Below are 27265 nucleotides of genomic sequence, written 5' to 3'. Positions count from 1 at the left end.
TCCGGCTCCGCCAAAAAATAGGTGAGCTTTTTTCCGGTTAGCTTTTGTCCGGTTACAAAAACCTACACCTGTCAGCTCGCCTGTCCAAAATAGTGGAATAGTTCCAGCGAACCCAAGACAGGGTGTTACGATGCGATGTTATCGCTTATCGCTGTCGCGGCCGCAGCAGAACTGCTGAGTCAGGGGGGCGTAGATCTGGTGCTTGCTGCCGATATAAGCGGCATCGCCGGCAAGCTTTGTGCTCTTTTGGTTCCGGCTGCCGAACAATAAACGCTGCCAAATAAACGTCGGTCTCCGGATTCGTCGATTCTCCCGGAGAAACGTAACAGCTGGTGGCAGCGGTGGGATGGATCGACGACGCCGGGTTCCATGGGTGCTGTCGGTGAGTGCCTGAGGCTTCCTTTCCGTTCACCGAGCAGCTTAAGTGTTTAAGGCAGTTAGTTCTGTGGTGTCGCCAAACGGTTGATACGGGCGCTGGGCAAAAGTAGCCAAACTTTTTTGGAAATTTCTGAACATGGATCCGATAAATCTCGCGGCGATTGTGAAGCCCGATTTAATGCTCTTAGCGGAAGAGCTGGGTGTTAAAGTGGTCAAGGCCATGAGAAAGCCCGAGATTATCAAGGCCATTGAAGATTGTGGCGCGGGCGCCGACGAAATTTCCGAGTGTTGGAGCGAGGTGCAGAAGAGACAAAGGGAAGCGGAACTTCACGCGGCTCAAGAAGGGCTTCGCGTTGCTCGAGAAAAACTTGAGCTAGAAATGCTTCAACGTAACTTTGACGCTGGTGAGGCCATTGTGGTGGATAACAGCTCGAAAAAGTTTGACATGCGAGCCCTTTTGCAACCTTTTCGCGTCGGCGGAGACATGGGTCTCTATTTAGTAAATTTCGAACGGGTTTGCGTTAAGATGGGTCTTGTAGAGTCGAGCTGGCCTCAAAGGCTCTTGAGTTTACTGCCAGCGGAGGTGGCCGACGTTTTGGCCCGACTAGATCCTACAGCAGCCGATGACTACGCGTCCGTAAAGTCATGCCTGCTTAGGAAGTTCAGGTTGTCGCCTGAAGCTTTTCGACAGAAATTTCGAGAGACAAGGAAAGGACCGGACGAAAGTTACGCGGAGTTCGCTTATAAGCTTAAAGGCTTTCTGGAAAGTTGGCTCCGTGGTGTCAACTCTTACGAGGATCGTGAAAAGGTGCTGGAGCAGATAGCACTAGAGCAGTTTCTCTCCTGTATTCCGATAGGTCTAAAGGAGTGGATTCAGGATAGACCGGAAGTAGAAACGGTGCAAAAAGCTGCAGATTACGCGGATGAGTACTGCTCTAGGCACGGGAAGAAAGTTGTTGAAGAAAACCGTAGCTCAAACCGTTTCTACGAACGATGCGGACCTCGCACGTTCGTGAAGAAAGGCGCCGAAAAGGGCAAAGAGAGGGAAGTACCGACAAAGGGAGTGTCTGATTCAGACGAAAAGAAACGTAAAATGAAGGCGTTCGAGGAGCGTAAACCAATAGTGTGCTACAGGTGTAAACAGCCTGGTCATGTCGCTTCTGGTTGCCGCGTCCCTAAAGTTGCTCCCGTTAACTTGTGTCTGGGAGAAGCGGAGGACTTACTCAGGCCGTATCTGTACGACATGAAAGTAAATGGTAAATTCTGCAAAGGTTTACGAGATACCGGCGCCACGTATGATCTGGTACACTCTTCGCTAGTGGAGCAAGAACATTTTACAGGCGACTGTGTGTGGATCCGTCAGGCCTTGGAAAATCGGGCAGTTAGTCTGCCCGTAGCTAAGGTAAAACTAAACGGACCTTTCGGAGTAGTGGAAACGGAAGCAGCTGTTTCTGACGGAGTGCTTCCAAACTGTCCGTACATACTGTCAAACAGAACTGCAAGGCAATTGAGCGAGTCGGGTATACCGCTTGACATGAATCCTGTTCTAGTCGTCACGCGCTCAATGACAACTAGTGCAGTGCCGGAAACACTTCAGACGGAAGCGCGCGCGTCGACTGGTAAAACCAGCAGCGGGCCCGATAAAGAGCCGAACGAAGGAGCTGACATGACCACGCTGGTTTCGCCGGAGAGCAGCAATTTTCGTGCGCTAGCCGGTGTAGATAAGCTTACGCTTATCGCCGAACAGTCATCCGACCCGAGTCTTTCAAAGTGTCGTGATAGCGTGGGAAAAGAAATCAAGCCGAACATCTCCTTCTTTATGAGCAACGGCATTCTTTACCGTAGTTTCAAGGACAAATCGGGGAACGAGGTAGATCAGATTGTCGTTCCATCCAAGTATAGAATTGCATTACTCGAGCTTGCTCACGGAGAAGGGTGGTCGGGACACCTAGGAATCACAAAGACCAAGTGCAGGCTTTTGGCAGAATATTATTGGCCGGGCTGCTTTAAGGAGGCTGAGCAATTCGTCCGTTCTTGCGACACCTGCCAAAGAACAGGACGACCAAACGAGCGCCGAAAGGCGCCTCTCACACTAGTGCCCATAATCACGGAACCTTTCAAAAGGCTAGTGATAGACGTCGTAGGACCCCTACCTACAACTAAGACGGGTTTTAGGTACCTTCTAACGATATTATGCCCAGCCAGCAAGTTCCCAGAAGCCGTTCCAATGAAAGAGCAGACATCGGTCGAAGTAGTAGATAACTTGCTCTCGGTCTTTTCTCGGATCGGGTTTCCTAGTGAAATTCAATGTGATCTGGGTAGTGTTTTTACCAGTGCTCTAACAACCAGCTTTTTCGAGAGGTGTGGCATTAAGATTGTTCACAGTTCTGTAAGCCACCCGCAAAGTAACAGCGTAGAGAGAGCGCACTCGGTAATGAAGCGCATTCTCAGGGCCCTTTGTCACGAACAGAAAAAAGAGTGGGACTTGGCATTGCCCGCTATGCTTTTCGCGTTGCGAACCGTTGCTCACGAGTCAACTGGTTTCACGCCAGCGGAACTGGTCTATGGACGCAATTTGCGTTCACCTTTGCGGTTGCTGCGCGAGGGCTGGGAGGGTGAAGCCGAGAACCCAACAGTGGTGGAGTATGTGCTTTCCTTACTAAACCGTCTCCACAAAACGCGTGAGCTAGTTGAGGCTAACCTGGGAAAAGCGCAGTCGCGAGGTAAAACCTACTATGACAAAAACAGCCGCCTCCGAACGTTTAAGGTGGGTGACAAAGTCCTACTTTTGAGGTCTTCTAAGGCTCATAAGTTGGAATTGCAATGGGAAGGACCAGCAACGGTCCAGCAGAGGCTATCAGAGACAAATTACGTGGTAAAACTGCCAGGTCGCAGAAAAGAGGTCCGCATATACCATTGCAACCTTATGAAGCCGTACGTGGAAAGGGTGCAAGTAGTCAGCATTGCACTAAACCAACCAGAGGAAGTTCCTACACGAATTCCTGAGCTGGGAAAAACCGACGGGATCCTGACAATCGCCGAAGTCGTAGAGGCCGCAGTCGATAAGACGCTCACCCAAAACCAGTTTTCGGATCTTACGGCATTAATTGGCAAATACCAAAAATTGTTTTCAACTATTCCCGGAAGAACGAGTCTAGTCGAACATGACATCGAAGTGAGGACTCGGTCAAATATTCAGTGTAAGGCCTATCGCTTTTCCCCCCGCCAAGAAAAGCTATTAAAGGAGTCCGTAGATCAAATGCTAGAGCTAGGGTTGATTGAGCGGTGCGAGAGCGACTTCGTGTCTCCTATGATTCTGGTAGAGACTCCAGGAAAAGAACCTCGTCCCTGTGTGGACTACCGAAAGTTAAACGCGGTAACGGTAACAAAAGTCTACCCAATCCCTAATATCGAAACTTGCCTTGAGAAAGTAAGCAAAGCCAAGTTCATCTCAACCATCGACCTCGTTAGAGGTTACTGGCAAGTGCCACTTACCGCGAACGCCAGTAACCTTGCCGCCTTCATGACCCCGTTTGGTGTTTTTAAGCCGCTTGTCCTGAGCTTTGGACTGAAAAACGCACCCTATGCGTTTTCGAGACTGATGAATCTGGTACTGGTCGGAACCGAGTCTTTTGCGTTACCGTACCTAGACGACGTCGCTATATTTTCGGACACGTGGAGAGAGCACGTTCAGCACCTAGAACAGGTGTTCTCGCGCCTGCAAGACGCAGGACTTACAGTCAAGGCGAAAAAGTGTAAGTTTGGCCGAGGCGAAGTATCGTATCTCGGACACGTAGTCGGTCAAGGAATGAGACGTCCACAAGAACTCAAGGTTCAGGCCATTAAAGAGTTTCCCTTGCCACAAACAAAAAAAGATTTGATGTCCTTTATCGGACTGGTGAATTACTACCACCAGTACATTCCCCAGTTCTCTGAAAAGGCGAGTCCCCTGACGGATGCGCTCAAGAAAACTGAGCCCACTAAGATCAAATGGGACGATCGCAAGATAGAGGCGTTTGAGGCTCTTAAGTTAGCCTTGGCGACTCAGCCCGTATTAGTCAGCCCTGACTACACAAGACCCTTCTTAGTGCAGTGCGACGCCAGCGAAAAAGGACTCGGCGTCGTTCTAAGCCAAGAAAATGAAGGGGAAGAGCACCCCGTTTTGTTTGCCAGCAGGAAGCTAACTTCAAGGGAGCAAGCCTACAGTACCATCGAAAAAGAATGCGCTTGTCTCGTATGGGCTGTAGAAAAGCTTCGCTGCTATCTCTATGGTTCGGAGTTTATTTTAATTACAGATCATAGACCGCTCACATGGCTTCAGCAGCTGTCCCTCAAAAACGGTCGCTTGTTACGCTGGAGCTTGACCCTCCAGGAATATTCTTTCTTGGTTCGACATAAAAAAGGAAAGCTTCATGCGAACGCCGATTGTCTGAGCCGAGCGCTCTAACCGGCGCACAGTGCAATTTTCTGTTTCTTTTGTCTCATCTGCACATTTGTAAATAGTTCCATTATTTCATTCATTAGCTGTCTATTCCCGAAAGATCGGGAACGATATTTTCAAAAAATTCTGGCTGCGCTTGGGGCATATTTTGTAAGCTATTTCTTTTGAATAATTCGTGCTCTCGGTGAGTGGAAAGGGTGTTTCGGGTGCCTCTGCAGTTTCTGTGGTGCTTGGTTGTTGTTGGCCCTTCTCATTCCCCTCAGAAGCACGACGGACCTCTGTTGTCATCCCGACGTCCTGGCACCGACGGCACGTGACAGCCGCTGCTACTCCTGGGCCGCTGGCGACTTTGGCTCATGGTCGCAAGGATCGCCATCACCGCTCCTTCCTGCTCCTCTCGGACCGCACAGTCGACGCTTCCGACCAGTCAAGGACACTGAAAACTGCAGTGACGGTGTTGGGCCGCGCGTCGACGCTTCCGGCCAGTTTCGCAGACGGTGTTGGGCCCTGCGTCTCCAGGACTTCCCGCCCTTCGGATCAGCGCAAGCTGAACCTGTATTCGCTGTGAAGGTTTCTTCGAGCAACGACTGTGAAGTTCTGCGCAAGCAGCACTAGGATTGCGCCGTTCGTTTGTCTGTCGAACATTCCCAAGGACGTGCTTGAAACCTGGAGAGTGGCGGGAAAATTGTTTTATGCGGTTTCGCCCTAAAAGGGGGAGGAGTTGTTACGATGCGATGTTATCGCTTATCGCTGTCGCGGCCGCAGCAGAACTGCTGAGTCAGGGGGGCGTAGATCTGGTGCTTGCTGCCGATATAAGCGGCATCGCCGGCAAGCTTTGTGCTCTTTTGGTTCCGGCTGCCGAACAATAAACGCTGCCAAATAAACGTCGGTCTCCGGATTCGTCGATTCTCCCGGAGAAACGTAACAAGGGTGACACCATACCGAACTCGCAGCCCCGGAAGCCGTTGAAAACTAAACAGACGACAACGAACGCATCTCCGTTTCTCAGGCGAAAAGACACATTCTGAAAGGTCATTGGCCATGAACCACACTATTGCTGGCAGTGTGTTTAAAGAACCACAGCGACCTCTGAATAGACACAGGATTGATGCAGCATTTATGAGATAACACGTTTGGCGAACCTCTATGGGGGAAGAGTTTCGCAGAAAATAACCGTCGCTAGGAAACATTCAACGACCAGTCATTTCCGGTTATTATCAGGGCGAAAATATTCGACCACCGGTGTTTTTCGGTTTTCATTGATTTTGTATTTCCATCACCGGCGAATGTTTAACGGTGTTTTCCGCCAATAAACATCAATAAACGTGCACAGCCCGGGTGACTCTGATCTTGCAACGGTTCAAATATGTCCGAAATGCTTCAAGATCATCCGCCTGTTCTTGGACGTTGGCCGTCTTTTCCCAGGTTTGGCATGCCTAGTAAACCGAATGAGCTAAATCCGTCGAATTTGGTCGAGTTGTATTAATAAAGCAGACTGTCTCTTCACACTGTGCATACTTCATATCATTTTGATGCGAAACGCTTGATATTCCGGTTACAGTTGCCCTGGAATAATAAAAAAGAACTTCGAAATATTGCATCAGCGTTCTTCTAAAAACAGCCCCCCTCCCCCCAAAAAAGAAAAAGAAAAAAAAAAAAGCATAGAGTTTTACAGATGCACGCGTAAACGTTTCATTGTACACAATATGAGGTTCATTGACCACAGTTCTTCAGTGCCTCGGCAATCAAGCCATTTCTTCATTGGCATAGTTTTTGAACAAAAATTAAATGGTAATGTTCAGACCTTTAATAATATCGGCACTTCATTAAAACAAAAAGAAATGACGTCGTTATACTATGTTTGTAATTTGTATGGTTCGTCTGTTTCCACATATATATTTTGTCAAATATATACGTATATGTTTGCAGATTTTGAGAAACGGATTACACGTGGCTGCTGAAAGACCTTCCTTCTGGCAATGAACTGGAACACAAAAATGTGACCCAGGCCAGCAGGACATTCTTCGATCTATGGAAATAAATGGGATCTTCACATGGGTCTAAAACACGACCCCCAAATAAATGTCTCGAAAACATTCTATGAGATACACTAACCGTTACCCTTGAACAGTGCATGACCCGAAGAAGTTACGTAAATTTTGACAAGAATTTCATCTCATACAGCAATCTAGTCAAATTTTAAATGGTATCTCATGTCTCACATACGAGCACTCAATTTAGCGTTCTTTGCGACATTAAATTGGTGTTGTCCATAGAACTCATCGGTACTGCCTAAAAGCTGTGGCCTCCTTGTTGACCACGTGATGCCCAAGATCTCAGGGTTTAAACTTTTTTTTTTTCACCATATACTGTTGCTTATGGTTTTTCTGCAAAGCTGTGAATTGGAGCTTCCTTGATGCACTGAGAGTTGAACTTGAACGGGTCTGGAGAACTTTGTCGAAATATCGGTGGAACGTTTTTTAAATGTCCTTTTTTCGTGGCAATGTGGATATGTTTTGAAAGGAGAAGAAAGGATTGTGAACACCGAGGCAAAATATCGATTCATGTAGCAGCTGTTTGACTAGCTCGTCGGCACATCTCTGGGTTCCACCGTGCTTGTTTCGTCGCGGTACTGATAACGCACGGGATTACGATTCAACCTGTCGCTGGTTGGGATCTGTCTATATTTGTATAAAATAAAAAAAAGCTGCAAGAAAAAAAATTCGCAGCCGGCAGGATTCAAACCTCCGCGGGAAGATCCCAATGGATTTCAAGTCCATCGCCTTAACCACTCGGCCATGACTACGCAGGCTCAAATTGCTGGCCAGCTGATGATGCGCGGAGATGCGGCAGCTGACAGGTGCACAACAAATGCGCTAACTCTGGGTCGCGTTGCTGCGACAGGCTATTCACAGATGGAGACACTCGCGCGTTACCCGGAGCGTTGAGGAGCGCGCTGGTGAAATGACAGCGGATGAACGTTCGCGCGTGTTTACGAAAGGAGACAGGGCTCGGGTTGCGTCTCCACGCCAAGCTTTCTTCGTTCTTTATTTTTTTGTGTGTGTAAACCGTTTTGTGTTACAGTAATTATTCGTTCGGAGGCACGTGTGCATATATATTATTGTGTTAATACAATACTATATACGCAAATTCGATATTAAGGAGTCCCCGTAGACCGCGTTTCCCCCTGCGCTAAGCCCTCCGCAATGAAGGGGCCTTTACTGCGCCTGCGTGCCGATAACCTTGACTGTACTGTTCCGGGTATGGTCGCGGGTTGCGGAGACCATTGTGGGACGCCGAAAACGATCTACAAAAACTCCATATTGTCGAGATTGATTTAAGATTAAAGAGGGGGGGGGGGGGTGCAACGAGTTTAAGATTGAAAAAATTTGAATCTCGTCGTTTTTACATTGTTTTTATCGTGTCCCGGAGGATAAAAAAAATATCTTTCATTAAAAAATGTCGCGATTCCGCTGCATAATCGCAAAGCAAAAGTCGAGCTTTTTCCCCCACCTGCAGCCACGAGCGGCAGCCGAATAAAAGGTTACGTGACCTCGCTCGGCTAAGCTGCAGCATAACGCCCGCTAATATCAGCAGGGAGAGGGCGCGAGAGGTCACGTGACCCCCCCTGAGGTCGCATGACACCCTTGAGGTCCTGCGACCCCCCCCCCCCCCCCCCCCCAGAGGTCACCTAACCTCACGGGGGCCACGGGGCCCCCGTGAGGCCACGTGGCCCACGCGGCGGAGTAGGCGGCAGGATGACAAGGTGAGGAGGAGGGAGGAGGGGTCTACCCTGCCCTCAGTACATTTCCTTCCTCCTCCTCAAGGGCTGCGCTCTAATTCGGCGTTACAGGAGGTTCTAATCGGCTTTCATTTTTTTTACACAACAACTAGGACACGCAGGTGAAATCGGTTTTCTGTTCTTTACTTTAGAAGTGTCAGAGGGCAACTTTCACAGATGCTTGACCGAAGTCCGGGAATCGTTGCACCCCCCCCCCCTCCCTTTAAGTAGCACACGCTTTAGTAACACATACTTTCGCTGACATACTGTGTCTCTTTCTCCTCCGAACAAAAATAACTAACAGCATGCTGTTCTTTTTTTATTTTTCGCAAAAATAAACGACGTTTTGTCGAACGCTCAGACTCCGCCCAAACGTAGCGCTATCGGTCCGAACTAGATGCCGATGTTTCAGAACTAATCGTGATCTTATTCAAAAGTTGAGTGATTTTCTGAAAATTCCATCGGGAAAATAAAGCCCGTTCTTGCTGCTCGAGCAGGACCATGCCTTCCTCCCTCGTAAGAATGAAGGGAATGTGGCGCGCCTCGGCCACGTGGAGCAGGACCTCTGGTGCAAAGATCCGCTCGGATAGGAAACCGAAACCTGGAAACACGTCCAAACAAAGCTATTTTTATTTATCTTTTTCGGAACGCCGTAAAATGATATAGGTGCCTTGTATATGAGGTTTCTAAAATTAGTTGATTTAATATTTTCGATGATACCCAGCGAGTTTCTTACTGAAACCATGACTTTAAAGGGAAGCTGAAACACTTTTTGAAATAAACGAGTTAAAGGTGAATTGTGGCGTATTTTTATTCCGTGAGTCTGAATATCACGTTCGTTTTCCCCGGTGATGTAACTGAACGCGAGAAAACACAAACAAACTTGGACCACTCGTGGCGTCATACTAGGATCTTTGGGCTGCCAAGCGCGTGTCGCTTGTGTGGGGAGCGCGTGCTATAGACCTTAAGCTAAATTACGCAAGCATAAAACCTTTTCTAACCCAAGGCATAACAGTGACAAATGCATGGTCCTGCTCGAGAAGGCTTCGACGTAGAAGCTACGAAGTTCTGGACTCGCGGAGGGGCGTTTGGAGATGCCTTAGCGCACTCCGTGCTCGTGGACAACACTCACGTAACTACACCACATCCACAAGAAAGGTCTTGCTCGGTGAAGGGCTGATTGGACGTGCAAGAATTACCCCGGCGTGCTAGACGAGTTTTGACGGAAGCTTCAATTGACAGGGACTCGGAGGAGTACCGGAACCCACGTTTTGTCAGCCGGACAAAGTTTCTGCATGCCGTTCTTTTCACGCGTAAAACCAAGAATCGCGCGTAAAATGAACAAGCCAACGCAAAAAAAAACACAAAAATCTGTCATTTTTGTTGTGATCGTTCGAAAACAAAGAAATGAAGAAAAAAATGTACCGCCAGACCAAACGCTAAAAGTCAATCTCCCGCCAAACCTCCGCGAGTGAAAAAGCTTTCGACTTTATCAGTTCGCGCGTCCGAAGACGATGCGCGTATCGCAGGAATCGGTGACGTCACGGTCACGTCTTACAACGGTCCGCGTACGAAAATCGCGATTCGGTCCGTCGTATGAATCGGCTATGATGTGCTCGCTTTGAAAAGTGACGATCATGCGCGTGCCGGGCTGAGGACTCGTACATAGAGGGGGTATTCACAGGACGCCATATATTAGGGCGGTGTTTACAGCCCATGCTCAGAACGAGCTCACATCACTAGGCTGCTAAGACCGGCAATGTTGACAGTGCGGAATGCACGTAGCAAAAGAACTGTGGAAGTTCGCCGCCAGCAGGCGCTCAGCAGTCGCGCTCACAGCTATGGCCGCCAGGGAATACTCCCTTTTGGAACTGGCGACGTGCGCGACCGAAAGCATCGCTGTGGTCGGCCTTCCACGATTGGCCGAACGCTGACTATGACGTCGAAAAGGGTTTATCATCGACGGAAATAAGAGGAATGAAATAACTTTAATTTTGACGGTGTTGGCAGTGTTCCTTTGAGAGCGCAATTATTTCAAGCTATTTACAAACACCATCGAACTTGTTGTTTGCAAGGTAATGACGTCACAAGGGGGAACCGTAGGAGGACGCCACTAAAACATGTCGCCGCTATATTGTATATTCCCCCACACTGATGGCAGTCGTGACGTCTCTTTCTGCCATTCTTATAAATAGCTAGAGGGCGCCTGCATAGCTTTGATCGGCGCTGGCGATGCGCGAGAGCGGAGATTCCAAAAAAACTAATATGACGTCACGCCCCGGGAAGGAGAAACTCCATGTACCAAATTAAAACAAAAAATAATCTCGATATTCGTGATGCTGGAGGCCAAACGACGACGTAAGTGTTTTTCCTCATATGCAGAACCGCTTCAGTTTCCCTTTAAAAGAACACTGACGCTCTCCCCCCCCCCCACCCGCCATTTTTGTCACTTTTTTGACAAATTAATTAATATCTTGCTATAGAGACACGCTTATTTTTAATAAAGCCAAGAAACGCAACTGCTTGAAACCGAAACCTGCCCACGGAGGTCGGAGAAATCTAGAGGGGATAGTGCCAGAACTCACGTAACTACACCCACCCGACCGCGCTTTTTTTTTTCCGTATTTTTTTCTTTTCTTTTTTTTTGGGGGGGGGGGGGGGCGCGCAGTAGACGACATTGTCAACAGCGGTGCGGGTACCGTTTGTCGTGCGATTGCATTGCAGTTATGTTTGTTCCGCTCGCTGTTCTGCACTTCAAGAGGAGTTGTTTTGCACATTGAAGAGTTGGCAAGGAGTAGCGTGTGCCTGCGGTGAATGCACGTGATCGGCTCCAAAAGAATGCCTCCAAGATGTTGCGTGAAGAGCCGCCTCACATGTTCTGCATCTGAAAGTGGCATTGTGAGGCTGAGTCTGCACAAGATCCACGGAATCGGGGACTAATGTTTGGGTGCAATTCCTGCAGAACAGTTACGGGCACCCAGCGAAACGGACGCTGGTTGTGCCGGCTGCCGTCAGAATATCCACTTCGTAACAAAGACCTCTGGATGTCCTTGGGCAGAGGCAGTTTGCCATCGTGGAGCTCGAAGTACGATAGTTTTAACATCGTAATGTTCACGCAGACGAGGGGGAACTCCTCGTTCGTAGTAATGCAGCCGGTCGACTGTAGGTCGGAAAGTTTGCTGCTAATTTTCCCGCAGCAAAGGCACTCGCCAGACTCAAAGTCTGGCAGCACCACGCATTAGCCACATCTCAACCAGTGAAGAAATTGTACGCATGCATATTCAGCTCGAAGTACGCACTTCGTGCTTGGCGTTGGCGCTTTTTTTCGAGCTCTTACCAATTCGTGTTCGTAAGACGGGCGATGTCTTCAGCCACGAGAAGTGGCGACGACTCGGCGATGTCTTCGATCAAATCGATTTGGTGGTCGGGCTTGTCGTACGGAATGAATCGTATAAAACCCCCCGGCAATCCCGAGAAAAGGGATAATTCAAAGGTTACATGCGGCTGTTTATTTTTTTTTATTTTTTTACATTTATAACGCAGCAAAGCGATTTTGAGTACATTGTTTTATTATATATTTTGTGTCTTATTCGTCTGATATAATGTTCTCGGTAAAGTGAATGCCCAGAAGCGCGTTCACAGGCTCACATTACCGTATACCGGCAATCATTGTTTTTGCGTTCGAAATTGTTTTTAGAGCTGAGACGCCATTTGGCCTCCCGTAAACATAAAGTATTCGGTTGTTGTTCTATATTGAACGTAGTGACGTCTCACTTATTATGTACATATTTCACACAGCCGTAGTTTATACATCATGCATACATCTTCATTTCTTAAGTTTTGAAGGTGCGCCGGTCCCAGAATATGAAAAAGAATTCTTCGTTTAATCTGGTAAACATTAAATTGAATCGGATGTCTGGAATTACCTCAAACACGAAGAGGAGTTTGTTTTGTTTGCTCAAAGATGGCGCTAGTACCTTCTCGTATAGTCACTAACAACCTAGGAAGCAGGACGTGGTTTCTGATGTTCACGATCCTTCCTTCGTGATTGGTGCTTGGGCGTCCTTATCACCTATTCCCGCACTCTGCGCACTAAACGATACTTAAGGTGCTCGGAACACATCGCACTCTGCGTTTCAACTATGGGTGACATTTATGAAGCAGACAAACGATGGGCACTGGGACCATATTCGAGCAACCTCAAGGCCTTGTCACCCTGAGAAAAAACGGCAAAGACAGCAACACGACATGATCATCTCGGCAGTTGGTCGCTTTGGCTCTCGTTCGCCAACCTGCCAAATGAGCGTGTTAGGTTTTTAGAGCGCAGCTCTTAGGCGCTCGTTTTCGGCTTGAGCAACGTCGCCGTCGCCGTCGCCGTCGCCGTCGCCGCCGCCGTTGGCGGCGGCGTAACCGCGGGGTGCATTATGGGAGATTTCCTGCTAAATTTAGGGAAACAAGTTCCCCACTAAATCTAGCGGAAAAAATTCCCCCGCTAAATCTAGCAGAACAAATTTCCCGGCTAGACTTAGCGGAAAAATTTCCCCGCTAAATCTAGCGGAAAAAATTTCCTCACCAGATTTAGCGGAAAAATTTCCCCGCTAAATTTAGCGGAAAATTTTCCCCGCTAAATGTTGAGGAAAAATTTCCCCGCTAAATGTAGTGATAAAATTCCCCCGCTAAATCCATCGGGAAAAATTTCCCCGCTACATCTAGCGGAAAAATTTCCACGCTAAATTTAGCGGAAAAATTTTCCCGCTAAATCTAGCAGAAAAATTTCCCCCTAAATCTAGCAGAACAAATTTCCCCGCTAAATTTAGTGGAAAAATTTCCCCGCTAAATCTAGCGAAAAAAAATTTCCTCCCCTGATTTAGGGGACAATTTCCCCGCTAAATTTAGCTGAAAAATTTCCCCGCTAAATGTAGAGGAAAAATTTCCCCACCAAATCCAGTGATAAAAATTCCCCCGCTAAATCCATCGGGAAAAATTTCTCCGCTACATCTAGCGGAAAAATGTCCGCGCTCAGCGGAAAAATTTCCCGGCTAAATCTAGCAGAAAAAATTTCCCCGCTAAGTCTAGCGGAAAATTTTCCCCGCTCAATCTAGCGGGAAAAAAAATCCCCGCTCAATCCATACATCTTTGGTCACCACCATTTTGCAACTCGGGCGACCCCAATCAACTAGAAAATTCTCTCACCCGACTGAGATGCGGAAACCCGGTCAGCGCACTTCCCACCTGCATTATGCATTCGGAGTTCGCTGGCTTTTCTAGAAAGATTTTACTTTATTTGCCTGTTTCAATAAAGTTCGGAGAACATGCTTGTTGCGTTATAGTAAGACCTCATGCAGACCCAAGAAGTATCATGGGAAGCCATTCAATGTAAACATATTGAGATTCTAGTTGATCAAGTGTGCATATGTCCGAAGTTCAAATGCCTCATTTTCGGGATTTAATTAGGAGCATTATTATTAAAATCCACTCAAAGACACCGGAAAGCACGAACCAAAACATCGACTGAATGCACGAGGAAGCCCAACAGACGCCCGACTTCCGGGACAAACATCAAACTTCCGGCGGCTTCACTTCCGTCCTGCTCGGAGAGCGGCCATGCGCAATCCAGCCTCCTACAATAGAGATCAGTGATGGGATCAGGCCTTTCGCCTTGATCCTGTGCTCCTTGTCGCTCGAATGATGTTGTTGCAGCATCCGTTTTATGAGTCAACGCATGCAAACACAGGACTCATGTATACAGGGTGTTTTTTCAAAAAAATTACGGGGAATTTTTTTACCGCAAAATATTTTCCGCATCGCCGAACGCTCATTCTGCACCCTAAGGTAGCTCTAGAGGTCCGAACCAGATGGGAAAGTGTCAGTCCAAACCGATACCTTATTCAAGTCATAGGTGATTTTTTGAAAATCTTAATTGGAAAATGGCGGCCGACGGAGCTCTCGAGTACATGGAGCTTTATTTCGCCAGAAACTGAAAACGGGCGGAAATGGGCCCCATTTTTCCATTGAAATTTTCAGAAAATCACTCAATAACTTTTGAATAAGATATCTGTTCAATCTTAAACTTTCGTATCTGGTTCTAAGGTCCCTGAATAAGGAAAGGTAGCGCAGTGCCTCCTCTCCCCGTGTTTTCCTCCTTTTCCACCTTCCGTGCCAGTCCCCCCGCCGCCATGTTTGTGCACAAGGCGCGCTTGGGCGCGCGCCTGCATGGCGGGCCGTACTTGTCTGCTATTGCATACTGCGAACTAGATCATATTTTTTCGAAATATGAAGACAGTTTTTTTAACGTGAAAAAACTAGAGTTTAGGTACCTCTATTCGGGTTGTAAAGCACGGGAAGATGTCTTGATCGGCAAATGGAATAACGCGAGCAGAGTTGGAATCGCTCGGGTCTTAACACAAGCTTTCTCAATTTGGCTGAAAGCAGATGAAAAAGAAAGAAAAAAAAATGCCAATTTAGTTTGAGTATTTTGGGACATCGGAATGCAATGCAAAATATATATTGCGTTTACCCGTTTATTGCGGCAAGAGCTGAGAGTCGGGACACATTATAATACACCTCTCCGTGAGTGTAAATAATGTTTCGTAGGCAAGGACTGCGCTGCTAGCGGGAGATCGTGCCGTCGCTTTGAGCATGGATTGAGCACGCGCCCGCAAGGTTCGCAATCCTTAGCGTATGCTCTACTAAGACTTTCTAGTATCTTGAACGAAGTTTATTTGCAGACTCGGCATCACACCAGTCTGGGGGTTGTGACCTCACAAGAACATATAATATATATAAGAACTATATAAGATATATAAGAACATGTAAGAAGCTTCTCACAAATTTCTTTTTTAATTCTCATATGTTCTTGTATATCTTATTATATATATTATATGTTCTTATATACCCCCGTGAGGTCACGTGATCACGGTGACGTCAGGTGACCTCCATGAGGGTACGTGACGTCACGGGGGTCACGCGACGTCGCGAGGGACACGTGACCTCACGGTTACGGCGACGCCGCTCGGAGGGAGGAGTAGTAGGCAGGATGAGGAGGTGAGGAGGAGGGAGGAAGGATATACCCTTCCTTCACTACACTTCCCTCCTTCTCCTCAAGGGCTGCTCTCTAATTTGGTGTTACAGAGAGTTGTAAGCGGCTTTCATTTTTTTTACGACTTCGGCGGCAACGCGATACTATGATGCTGCGCTGTGGATTACACAAACAGCACTGCGAAAGGGAAGAAGCTTGTTGGCGTCTCGAAGGGAAAAGAAAACCTTCAGTGACAAAGACATTTGCTCAACCGGATCGGTCGGAAAAGTTTTGACTGCCTCCGATGGAGACTTTCCTAGGTAAATCACTGTAAAACTCTGAATCGTATTACCTGTATCTTTCGGTCTCGCCAAGGAACATCGCGTAATACGATCATGAAACGAGACAAACAGGGAACTGAATTAGCGCACGAAGAACTTTTGCTCGTCTTTTCGCGCGTATTAAATAATGGAAACTGACTCGCTCGCTGTTAGCTCTCTTGCCTTGAGTCGGCCGAGTTGAGAACAATTCGTGACAGACTGGGGTACCACCAAAGAAAAAGAGGGTTGTAGTGTTACCAGAAGCATATTGCGTCCGTGAAAGGTAAGTCACCAACAATCGAGCAGCGCGCGCTTTTGTTGCGCAACATATTTCCGTGATCGGTGCTTTACAAATGACAACAAAAAATATACGATGCTGTATTATTTTCTCAGGATCCCTTCACGAACGATCAGTTTGAGCCAGTGATCTTGGGAAAGATTGGCCTCAAGAAATTTGAGTCATTTGCAGCTCCTTTCATTTTTTCACGCCGACCTTTTCCAAAGGAGAGGAAACCCCCAAAAATATGACAAAGAAAACCTATCATGGTAAGACCCTCTTTGATTTTTGATGAGCTGTTGTGTTGCGTTTATTTTATTAAAACTTAGAGCGTATGCTTTGTAGCATATAGTATGCATAGCTTGGGTTGCTGTGGATAAGACATACTTAGAATATTTTTTCTACAAATCGTGCAAGTTCAGTGACCTGGTTTGACTTTAATTCGTCAAGGTTCCTCGCTCAACACGTTATGTTTGCAGCTACTGCCTCGGACAGGACAGAACATGTTTAGCTGGGATACAAGACCCCGAGTCGTTATGCGCGCCTCTTAGAAGGTTTCTGTCATTGTGAGGAGATATGTTTGTATTTTTAAACTTCGTAATCTTAAGTACATGCTTGCGGCTACTTCTTCGGACAAGCCAGCACATAGAATCGAGAGAATTGAGCACACAGAAGCGCCAATTGCACCACCTGTGGATGCAGCACTCAGGGGCGAATATTGGAGTTCGAGCTGCAATTTCAGGAAAAAAAACAGTAGTTCTCACATGCTCGCCAACAAAATAAGCAGGCATCTTTTCAAGCGAAGAACTTAACATCTGGACTGGACAAGTTTTTGAACACCGACCAGATAGAAAGTCTCAAGAAAAATTCAGTGAGAGGCACGCCATGGAGTGTAGAAACTTTAAAGAAAGGCCCGCGTCTGAGGTTGGCATGTGGAACCAAGGGCGTCAGTCTAGTAAGGGAGATTGGACAACGCCTAACCAGCAGAACGGACCTCGCAACTTCATCTGCAGAGTTACCAGTTCACTTTGGGTATCCTTGCCGATTTGATGCCAGCGTCTGATTTAAAGGTATGATATTCGACATCACTAGTAACAAGTCATCGTTATTTTGTTTGCGTGGTTGAGATGGACGACTTCAGGTTGAGTGCCGTAACATCCACGTTCATATTCTTTTGCAGATCGTAGCAATGGAACCAAAGGAACGACATGCAACTTTGATGCTTCAGGAAATTCAGCTCAGCGCTGGCGTTTCCATGATGCGTCCAATGGAGGGTCATTTAAAGCCTTGACAACTACTCTAGCTAAGGGGCCACTGGCTGCCAGGTACGATGCAACGCATGCACTTGTGTTCATGCTTGGCGGCGGTAGCACCCGCTAGAAGCAGGTTGTAGCGTACCTGACCGGAAATTATTTTCATGCAGTCAGTGTGAAGCGGTTAATAGAAGACATCGTTAAAAAATGCGAAAAATACGGCATCAGTGTGCATGTTTTGGAAACAGACATGGGGGAGGTAATCAAACTATTTGGAAGTCATTTGAAATTGTTGTTGAAAAGCATAGCCAGCCAAAGACTTAATGTGTTTACCCATGCTACCCGAGCCGGAAGCTTTTTTTTATGCCAGAGATGCACTAAATGTGCAATACATGTTTTGTTTCAAGGTTTTTCTCTTTTTTTTTTGTACTGCTGTTTTTTTATAGATTTGCGTGTTGGAGAAGAATGTTGTTTCGGATCCACAGCCACAGCACAATGGTATGAATATAACGAGCCGAACTCGGGACGGTGCGTGGACGGTTGAGTGTTCAAACCATAGGCGACGGAGCTGCCGGCGGTAACTATGTAAATGGATGGATGTTGGCGGCTGTGACCCTTTATATTAGGGGGTAGCTCCCGCCACCAAGCCTAGAATCCTTTCTGTATTTTTCGAATTCTGCGTCGAACTTTTGTATCCCGTATGAGCGCAAAACCGGCATAACATATTATTTCGTGCACAATTTCACAATTCCATTGATCTCTATCACCAATCTGGTAACCCTCTATTTATGACAACTTTGCGGCGGCGTCAATTACCAAATGTAGTGGACGACCGGCATCGATGGGGGCCGCCACAATTGTTTTGTTCTTTCGAGCTTGCGTTTTGGATGCCGATAACGATTTTGCATGATCGAAAACACTTCATATGTCAGCACGTTTCGAAACAAAAACAACAAGACCCACAGCGAGCACGTTTCACCCCAATCCCTCTTTACGCCACATTTCGTCCCCAATAATCGACGACAGAATTTTCTTTCTTTGGCTGTTCTTCCTTGAAATCGCATCTACGAAGAGCTGCGCTTTAAAAAGCCTACGGCAGGGCCGTGAGCAACGGAGCTACCGCCACGCCTCGTTCAATGATAGCGTCGGTTTTTAGCAGACCACCGAATCACACGGTATTATAGGAAGGAAACGGTCACGTGTCACGCGCGACCCAATCGAGGCGGGGAGAAAGATAACTTTTGCAAGGGAAAGGGCATGGCCGATGAGAAATTTCTCTTCCCCATTTAAGGTTATGGGTCGGACCACTCGCGCTAACTTTGCGCGGATCGTTCTACGACGCGCAGTTTATTCTTGCTAAAAAAGAACCCTTCAAATTTTTATGGAAAAACACCGTGTAGAACATTCTATTTTATTGAATTTAGTGACATTCCGTGGCAATTTGCATTTGTTTATTCTAAAAAAGAAAACATTTTAAGGCCTTCTAAGTACTACACAATGAAGCAGAAGTCATTGTGCGACGAGTGACCTTCTGAAAGGGGCTTTAGAGGATATGGGGGTGTCGTTTCCTGATATCGCCGCTATAGCAAATAAGCAAAAAGGGAACAAAAATATGCTCGAAATCACTAACAATTGTGTAAAAATACTCGAAGCCTAAAAAGGAAATAAACTTTATATTGTGACCAATCACTGCCACCCGGTTTGCTCGGTGTAGTACGCTCTCATTACTCGTACACGTCAATACGGCGGACACAGACAGCATCACGCAGCGGCATACTCGTCCAAAAATGGGAGTTCTCAGGAACCTCTGGTGCCATTGTCTGTATTCAGAACACAATAAAGGCTGGAATGTAGGAAAATTCACATATTCATTTAACTGAATGATGGCATTCGCAGCCATCTCTGATTCCAGATTTCGTTGGCCAAGGAAGTATTTGAACGACTGAAAGAAACTGAATTTTTTAGCATAATGATGGATTTACAGAAAACATTGCTGAACTCCTCGGGACGTGTCACGTTTTTATTCTCAAGCCATTTCATACCTTAACTTATCGCTCCTTATCCTCCTCCCCCCTTTACCACACAAGCGGGGCACCTGATTTCTAAGGGCTATTGTTCAAAATTGTGCAAAAGTTAGTCGCGCCGAGATGGACTCCAACAGCGCGCTCCTGAAAGCGAATTTGTTTTAGTGCAACACAAGGTGCAATCAAAAATGGTACTTTCAGCACTCTGAACAGCGGTATAGGAAAAAACAAAACAGGCTGTAAGAGATTTTTTTTTTTTTTTGTGCGAGACAACATTGCGGATGCTGTAAAACGCCAGGACGTGCAAACGGCCCATTTTATAATACGGCACGATTTCAAATCTCTGCTGCGCCCTCCTAGCGATAAACTGGATCGAGAAACAAACTTCATGCGAATAAATACGGTATATTATAGTCTGCCAAACACCAGGAGATTTTCGAATTGGACAAAATTGTTTCCCTTTAAATGTACGCATCCCTTTAAATGTACGCATCAGTGAAGAACAATTTGAATAATTAGATCATTGACAATCCTGATGACAATTCAGAAGGGTGTTTATGCTTGCTTTTTATGTTGATGTTTTTGTGTGTTGTTACAATTTCAACTGGCCTTGAATTAATTATCATGCAGATTTGTATATTTTATTTGGTATTATTGCCATATGTCAGTCTATTTACGTTTGAAGATTCGTGCTCTCATTTTGGGTAAACAACGTCCTCTACTAGATTATTTCCGTATCTGAGCAGAAATCCGTGGATGCGACCAAGATTTAGGATTACCTACAGCAATATTCGTCGTGACTGCCGAAAAACAAAAATCCGGTTTAGAGCAATACAGGAATTTGCGTCCACGTGAACACAGGACCACACCTATATCGGGTTAACCCCATTCCGAAAGTCGGGCTTTCAACAAAAAGAAACCCACATCCCTAAGTTCAAATAACGCGATATAAAACAGTTAACAGTGTCTTGACTCTTTCCTGTGCCGTTAGATTGGGCTTGTAATGCCATACACAATATATAGATAGAAAGATAACACAAACTAACATCTGATTTCTAAAGTAAATTGTTGAATCAGATGAAATCGTATCTATATTGGCGTTAACTTCAAATGTCCCAAAAAGTACATCCTGTAAAACCCTTAATGTTCGCAATCCCTCAAAGGGCTTATGACACGCCAAAAAGAAGATATGAGACAACGGTACTGCTAGGACCCATTGTATGTTCCTATAATCCTGCTATATTTGTTTTGAAAATGGCGTGATAGTCTCGTGGATAAATCGATTTATATGCGGGTCTCCGAAGGGCGGATCCAGGCGGAGCTCAAGGCAGGCTACGTAGCCAGCCTTCCGCGCGGCGTCCCCTTGCACGCACTCACAGACTTGGCCCTCTTGGGGTCTCGAGCTTCAGCTTCTTCGTTTACTTTCATTGTTTTGAGCATGCGGTCCGTGACGATTACGTCTACGGCATCGCCCGCCTTGTCAAAGTGTTCGACATTGGTCGCAGCAGCGATGAGAGTGATTGCTATCAAGAAATGTTGGAAGCAGTTCATTTTGGCTGCGACCTACTGGTGACCAGGGCCAGCGATGGCGAGTTACTGACGAAGTCGCCGTGGTCACCGTAGTCCGGGAATATCTCCAAGGCGCATGCAGGGTGGAAGGTACACGAGCCGAGGGCGAGAGTGAGACTAGAGTTCGGGTTACTGAGCTGCGTGAGCGGTTTTGATTATACCGCGGCGAGGAGAGCTTGGGCGATCATGGGAGCGCCTAGAGTGAAAGAGCGTTCATGATCACATGGTTCATGGATACCGTAGTGAGACTAACTTGGGCAGTGTTGCCTGGCCGCGTAATGAAAATGAGAAAAATTCTTAAATTGAATATTGCATTTACCAAAGCTCTAAATATCGTGTAACTTGGTGTATGTACTAAATAGCTTATGAGCATTCAATTTCAAGCATAATCTATCCGTTTAAGTTGTGTGTCATAACCCCTCAAATTTTCGCGAATTCCGCGAATTGAAAAATGCGCGAAATTTAAGCGCACGCGAAAATATCGGGCCTTAAGGGTTTCAATGCAGGTGTCTGGAATTTGCGAAATTTAGTGGCCGCAATTATGTCCTCTGTAACCGATTTGAGAAATATAGGGGCCACGCAAAATAGAAGATTTTACAGTATATCAACCGTCTAAATTTTTATGTTTTGTGGTATTCATGCTACGTTCGAAGATACACAAACATTTTCTATGCAGCTATACTTTCTGAACTTATCGAAACAATCCGAGTCTGAGGAAAGCGAAAGTTCACACCAAGAGAAGAGAAGGAGAACGTCGGAAACACATGGCTGTGTTTGAAAATCTCGCGATTGTGCCAAACGGCTTTCTTCTGTCACCTCGTCCGTTCTTGCCTCACCTGTCACTCAAGAAAGCAAAATATAAAATCGAGTTATATTTGTGAACTTCTGTGTTTTCAATTCAAGGCTAGAAATCTTTCCTTCTGCTCTCTTTGCCTTTTGCCTTGTGTTTTTTTCACGCTTTTTTGTTGTTGTTGTTGTTGATTTTTTTTTTTTTTGGAAAAATGGGGGAAAGGGAGGGGGGTAGCTGTCGGATGTGCGTACAGAGGAATACAAAGCATTAATGTGAAGCTCTCTGCCGTCCTTGGTACGGAGCATATTTCCAGGCTAAGAGCAAACGAGTCAGTTTTCATGAATAAATACGCACGAAAAGACGTGTCAAAGTTCTTCGTGCCGGTAATTTAATACCGTGTTCGTCTCGCCGATCGCAGAAATATGTTGTAAAACAAAAGTTCGAGCTGCTCGATCGTTGGTGAGTCTCCTTTCACGGACGCAATATGCTCGCGGTAACACTACAAGCCTCTTCATATTAGTGGCACCCCAGTTTCTCACGAACCGTTCTCAACGCCGTTGAGTCAACGCCAGCGAGCTAAAAGCGAGCGAGCCAGTTTCCATTTTAAATGCGCGCGAAAAGACGTGTAAACGTTCTTCGTACAGCTCAATTAGTTCCGTATTTGTCTCGTCTCATGATCGTATTAGGCGATGTTCATTGGCGAGACCGAAGGAAACAGGAAATACTATTCAGAGCTTTACAGCGATTTACCTCGGGACGTCTGTCTCGCAGGCGGGCGAAACTTTTCTGAACGATTCCGTGGAGCCAATTTCTTCGTCGCTGAAGATTTTCTTTTACCGTCGAGACGGCGAAAGGCTTCTTCCCTTTCGTAACGCTGTTTGTGCAATCCACAGCGCAGCATGACGGTAACGCGTTGCCACCTAAATTGAAATAAAAATACAATAAAAATACCCTCGGCCAGGCCTTAAGCAACGAAGGAACCGCCACGCATCGCACAATGATGGCGTCGATTAATAGCGGACCACCGAAACGCGCTGTCATAGGAAGGTAAGGGTCACGTCCCACCCACGATCTAAAAGATTCGAAGGGAAAGATAACTTTTGAGAGGGAAAGACATGGTCGAAGATTAATTTATCTTCCCCATTTCAGGCTATGGTTTGTGCACCCTTTGAGTACATCTGGTTCGGACCTCTAGCGCTACCTTTAGGCAAATCGTTCTGCGATGCGTAGTCTATTTTTAAAGATAATTAAATCCTGCCAATTGTTTGGGGGGAACACCACCCCGAACTTTTCATTGTAATGAGTTTAGTGAAAATAAATTACGATTTGCATCTGTTTATTGTAAAAAAAGACAACATTTTAAGGCCTTCTAAGTATTACTCGATGAAGCAGAAGTCATTTGGCGACAAGTGACCATCTGAAACGAGGTTTAAATGATTTGGTGGTGTCGTCTGCGGCTGCTGCCGATATAGCAAATAAGCAAAAAATAAAAAAAAAATTTTATTTTTTGCTTATTTGCTTCGAGTATTTGTAAAAATACTCGAAGCCTGAAAGCAAATAAAGTTTATTCTGTGACCAGTCACTGCCACCAGGTTTGCTCAGTCTAGTACGCTCTCACGACTCGTACATATCAATACGGCGGAAATAGACGGCGCCAAAAAATGGGAGCTCCCAGAGACCTCTCGTGCCAGTGCCTGTATTCACGACCGATTGAAGGCTGCGGTGTAGGAAACTACACAAATCTATTCAACTGATTGGACCAATTGCAGTCATCTCTGACTTCAGATTTCATTAGCCAAGGAAGAATTGAACGACTGAAAAAAAACCGAACGATTTAGCATATTGTTGTGTAGCGAAGGTGATGTCCTGGAAAAAAAGAAAACGAGGAGAACACAGCTCGCGACAGAGTTGGAAGCCCACGGAGCAAAGCAAGCGGACGTCCAGTAAATGAACAGCTTGTAAGCGGTAAACGCTACATTGGTGTCAGAAGTGGGATTTAGAAGATTTCCCTGACGTACTGAGGTCCGCACGAAGAATAAAGGCGCAATATTTGAGAGCCTATCATCTTCGTCTAGAGGACCGACTGCCAGACTCCAAGGAGCCTGGTGTCGTTGACGTTCCTGCCCACAACCCCTTGGGGCACCCGAGCCTAGGACTAAAACCATCAGCATACAACAGTATAGCGCTCCTTGGCCCTTCTACATAACACCATTCAACTTCATCGCTGACGCGAACAATTGGTCAGAGGCCCAAAGGGCTCAAGCCTTGGCCGCCCATCTCGCCGGACCAGCGTTGACCCTATTACATCTTTCGCCACCAGAAAATCGTCAATCCTACCAGGCTTTGGTCGCGGCATTGGACGAGCGCTTTGGGGAAGGGCAGCTTCGGTTCCTTCGTCACACACAACGTCGCAACTGTCGTCAGTCTGCACTGGAGACAATCTCCGACCTCGCGGATGACATTAAATGCCTCGCAAGTCTTGCGTTCCCAGACTGCCCAGAGGACACGGTGGAGGCTATCGCTATTATGGCATTTATCGACGTAATCTCGTCTGTTGAGGTAGAGGACGCGCTTCGCTTAGCTCGCCCTAAGACACTGCGGGTAGCTTACACTTGTTCCTTGGAGGTATAGGGTGCCCGACCGGCATCTCGATCCACGCGTGTAGAGTCCTTCATGCAACAGCAAACTGCAGCTATAAAAACGGCAACACCTCCAGCTCCAATTGGCTGGAATTGCCACTAGCAAGGTCACACGGGGTCGCAGTGCCCCAACTATGACCTTGCCTCTAGTAGCCGTACCTCAACGACAATGGCTTCAAGAAGAATTACGTCAACTCGCGTCTTGGCTTCATTTTGACTTCCATCTACCTCCAAGGCGTCGTGCGAGCACTTGTCGATACCGGTGCAACAACCTCTGTGATACGGTCAGAAGCTTTGGTGAAGGCAAACCGAGTTGTCCAAGCAAACTTCGGTGGCTATGCTATACAGACCGCAACAGGAGAGATGGTAGCTGTACTCGGCTACACTACCGTGCCTTTCACTATGACAAGCCTTTAAGCTGATTTTCCCATTGTCGTCGCGGCTGTCGAGGAGCAGTGCATTCCTGGCGGTGATTATTCTCTAAGCACAGGAATGCGTGCTTGACTTCAATGCCGGATTGCTGAATTTGGGAACCGACTCGTTTCTCCTGAGTGCTGCCACAGTGACGCTTTTTTGCGACAGTGAACCCCCAAAAAATGCCAAGTTCCCGTGTCCGCGTCTCCACGTATTACCAACTCAGTTAGCCCCACACGTGTTACCTCTCTACGAGAACGCGATTTTTGGCCTCGATAAAACCAGCGCGGGTAAGCTTCATCAGCTACTTGAAAGATTTGCCAAACTTTTTAGCGCTGGAGACAGGTATATGGGCTTGTCATCAGAAGCTACACACCCCATCGTGACGGGAGAAGCTACCTCTGTACGACAGTCTCCTTGACGCGTTCCCCTTGCACAACAGTCATCCGTTAACGACATCATAAAGACCACGCTAAAGCAGGGCGTGATTGAACCCGCGTGTTTCCCTTGGTCTTCACCAGTCACACTGGTGAAGGAAAAGGACGGGTCAACATGTTTTTGCGTGGATTATCAACAACTTAATGTTGCTACCAAGAAGGACTCCTTTCCTTTGCCTCGAACTGACGATATCTTGGACGCTCTCGCAGGCTGCGAGTGGTTTTTGTACACTTGACCTCAAGAGTGGACATTGGCAGGTTCCCGTACACCCAGATGATTAAGAAAAGACTGTCTTCACTACAGGTCATGGCTCGTATCAATTCCGAGCGATGCCATTCGGGCTCTGCAACGCCCCGGCTACTTTCCACAGACTAATGGAACCTGTGGTGCATGTTTCAATAGAAACAGTATGCCTTGTATACCTCGACGACGTTGTGGTATTGGGCAATACATTTTCCGATCACCTGGCGAATCTCGAGCTCGTGCTTGCAAGCTTCGAAAGGCAAACCTAAAATTTACACCAAAGAAATGTTCGCTATACACAAGCCAGGTTGAGTACCTCGGGCACATCATATCGAAGGACGGGGTTTCCACAGATCCTCGGAAACTCTCTGCTATTGCCAAGTGACCAACCCCGAGATCCACCGCTGACGTTCAAAGCTTCATTGGGCTCGCATCGTACTACCGAAGATTCGTCCCTAGTTTCGCCCACCTTACCAAGACCTTGTATATCCCGACAGAAATGGAAGCTCCGTCTGTCTGGCCCCCAGAATGCCAACTGGCCTTCGAGACACTTAAAACGGCCCTCACGTCTCCACCAACTCTTGTCTTCCAAAAAACACAAAAACGCCATTCATCCTTGACACCGACGCTAGCGCCTCGGCAGCCGGTGCGGTACTATCGCAAAAACAAAATGGGCATGAGGGAGTCATAGCGTACTATAGTAAGGTTTTTATAAAGCCAGAACGCAACTACTGCACCACCCAATGCGAACCTTTGGCTATCATCAAGGCCAAAAGCCGTTTTCATCATTATATTCTGGGGCGAAAATTCGTTATCCGAACCGACCACACATCATTAACTTGGATGTTGAGTTTTAAGACCCCTGAAGGTCAGGTCGCCCGATGGCTGGAACGCTATAACCAATACCATTTCGACATACAGCATCGCCCCGGCTCACTCCACACCAATTCCGACGGCCTTTGGCGTCGCCCATGCGGAGAGAAGTCGTGCAAGCAGTGCACAAGCATTGCAAAACGCAGCTGCATCTCGCTCAAAACAATTCCTTGTGGCAACGAAGCGTGGACACCGGAAAGTCTTCGGGCAGCTCAACTTGACAATCCAGACATCGGCCTGCTCATACAATGAAAAATAAAGAAGAGACGACCTCAAAGCAAAGGGGTATACAGCTGATCTCCTATCCTTAAGAGCTACTTGGTGCAACGGGACACTTTATACCTTCGCGACAACCTTCTCTATCAACGCTGGGAGTCCGCTGCTGGTGGCTCTCTCGTCTGGCAGCTGGTAGTACCACACATATTCTGCTCCCACGTATTTCAACAACTGCACAGCAGTAAAGAAGGAGGACACTTCGGCGTGAATCGTACAATAAAGAAGATTCGCCAACGCTTCTACTGGGTGCAGTGCCACAGTGGCGTGAAGCAGTGGTGTCGTCAGTGCGACATAAGCGCCTCCCGTAAAGGACCTCACGCCAAACAGCGAGCACAACTTCTAGAGCATGTGACGGGGGCGCCTTTTGAGCGCGTTGGCATTGACGTTCCAGGCCCACTTCCCCGATCTAAATCTGGTAACAGGTTTTTGTTAGTCATTGTTGACAAGTGGCCGGAGGTTATTCCGATTCTAAACCAGACCGCCCCTGAAATTGCTGACACCCTGGTGAAGAATTGTATCACCAGGTACGGG

The 27265-nt window shown here is 46.9% G+C and overlaps 1 protein-coding gene and 1 non-coding gene across 2 annotated transcripts; one reads left to right on the top strand and one right to left on the bottom strand.

The window, feature by feature from the left end:
* Positions 1-378: 378 nt before the first annotated feature.
* On the top strand, positions 379-5084 carry LOC120842359. Its single transcript, XM_040213449.3, has one exon. It carries the CDS (start codon positions 515-517, stop codon positions 4823-4825), a length of 4311 nt encoding a protein of 1436 aa, XP_040069383.1. The 5' UTR covers positions 379-514; the 3' UTR covers positions 4826-5084.
* A 2459-nt stretch (positions 5085-7543) lies between these two features.
* On the bottom strand, positions 7544-7625 carry Trnas-uga. Its single transcript has one exon. It is a non-coding gene; the product is annotated as a tRNA-Ser (tRNA).
* Between the last annotated feature and the right edge of the window lie 19640 nt (positions 7626-27265).

Source organism: Ixodes scapularis, unplaced genomic scaffold, assembly GCF_016920785.2.
Source record: "Ixodes scapularis isolate PalLabHiFi unplaced genomic scaffold, ASM1692078v2 ptg000683l_1___fragment_1__unscaffolded, whole genome shotgun sequence".
NCBI lineage: Eukaryota > Metazoa > Arthropoda > Arachnida > Ixodida > Ixodidae > Ixodes > Ixodes scapularis.
Note: the sequence above shows the minus strand (reverse complement) of the source record. Positions and strands in the feature narration are given on the sequence as shown.

Bases quoted from the DNA above. Each gene is read 5' to 3' on its own strand.
- LOC120842359 (XM_040213449.3), top strand. From the start codon at position 515: ATGGATCCGATAAATCTCGCGGCGATTGTGAAGCCCGATTTAATGCTC.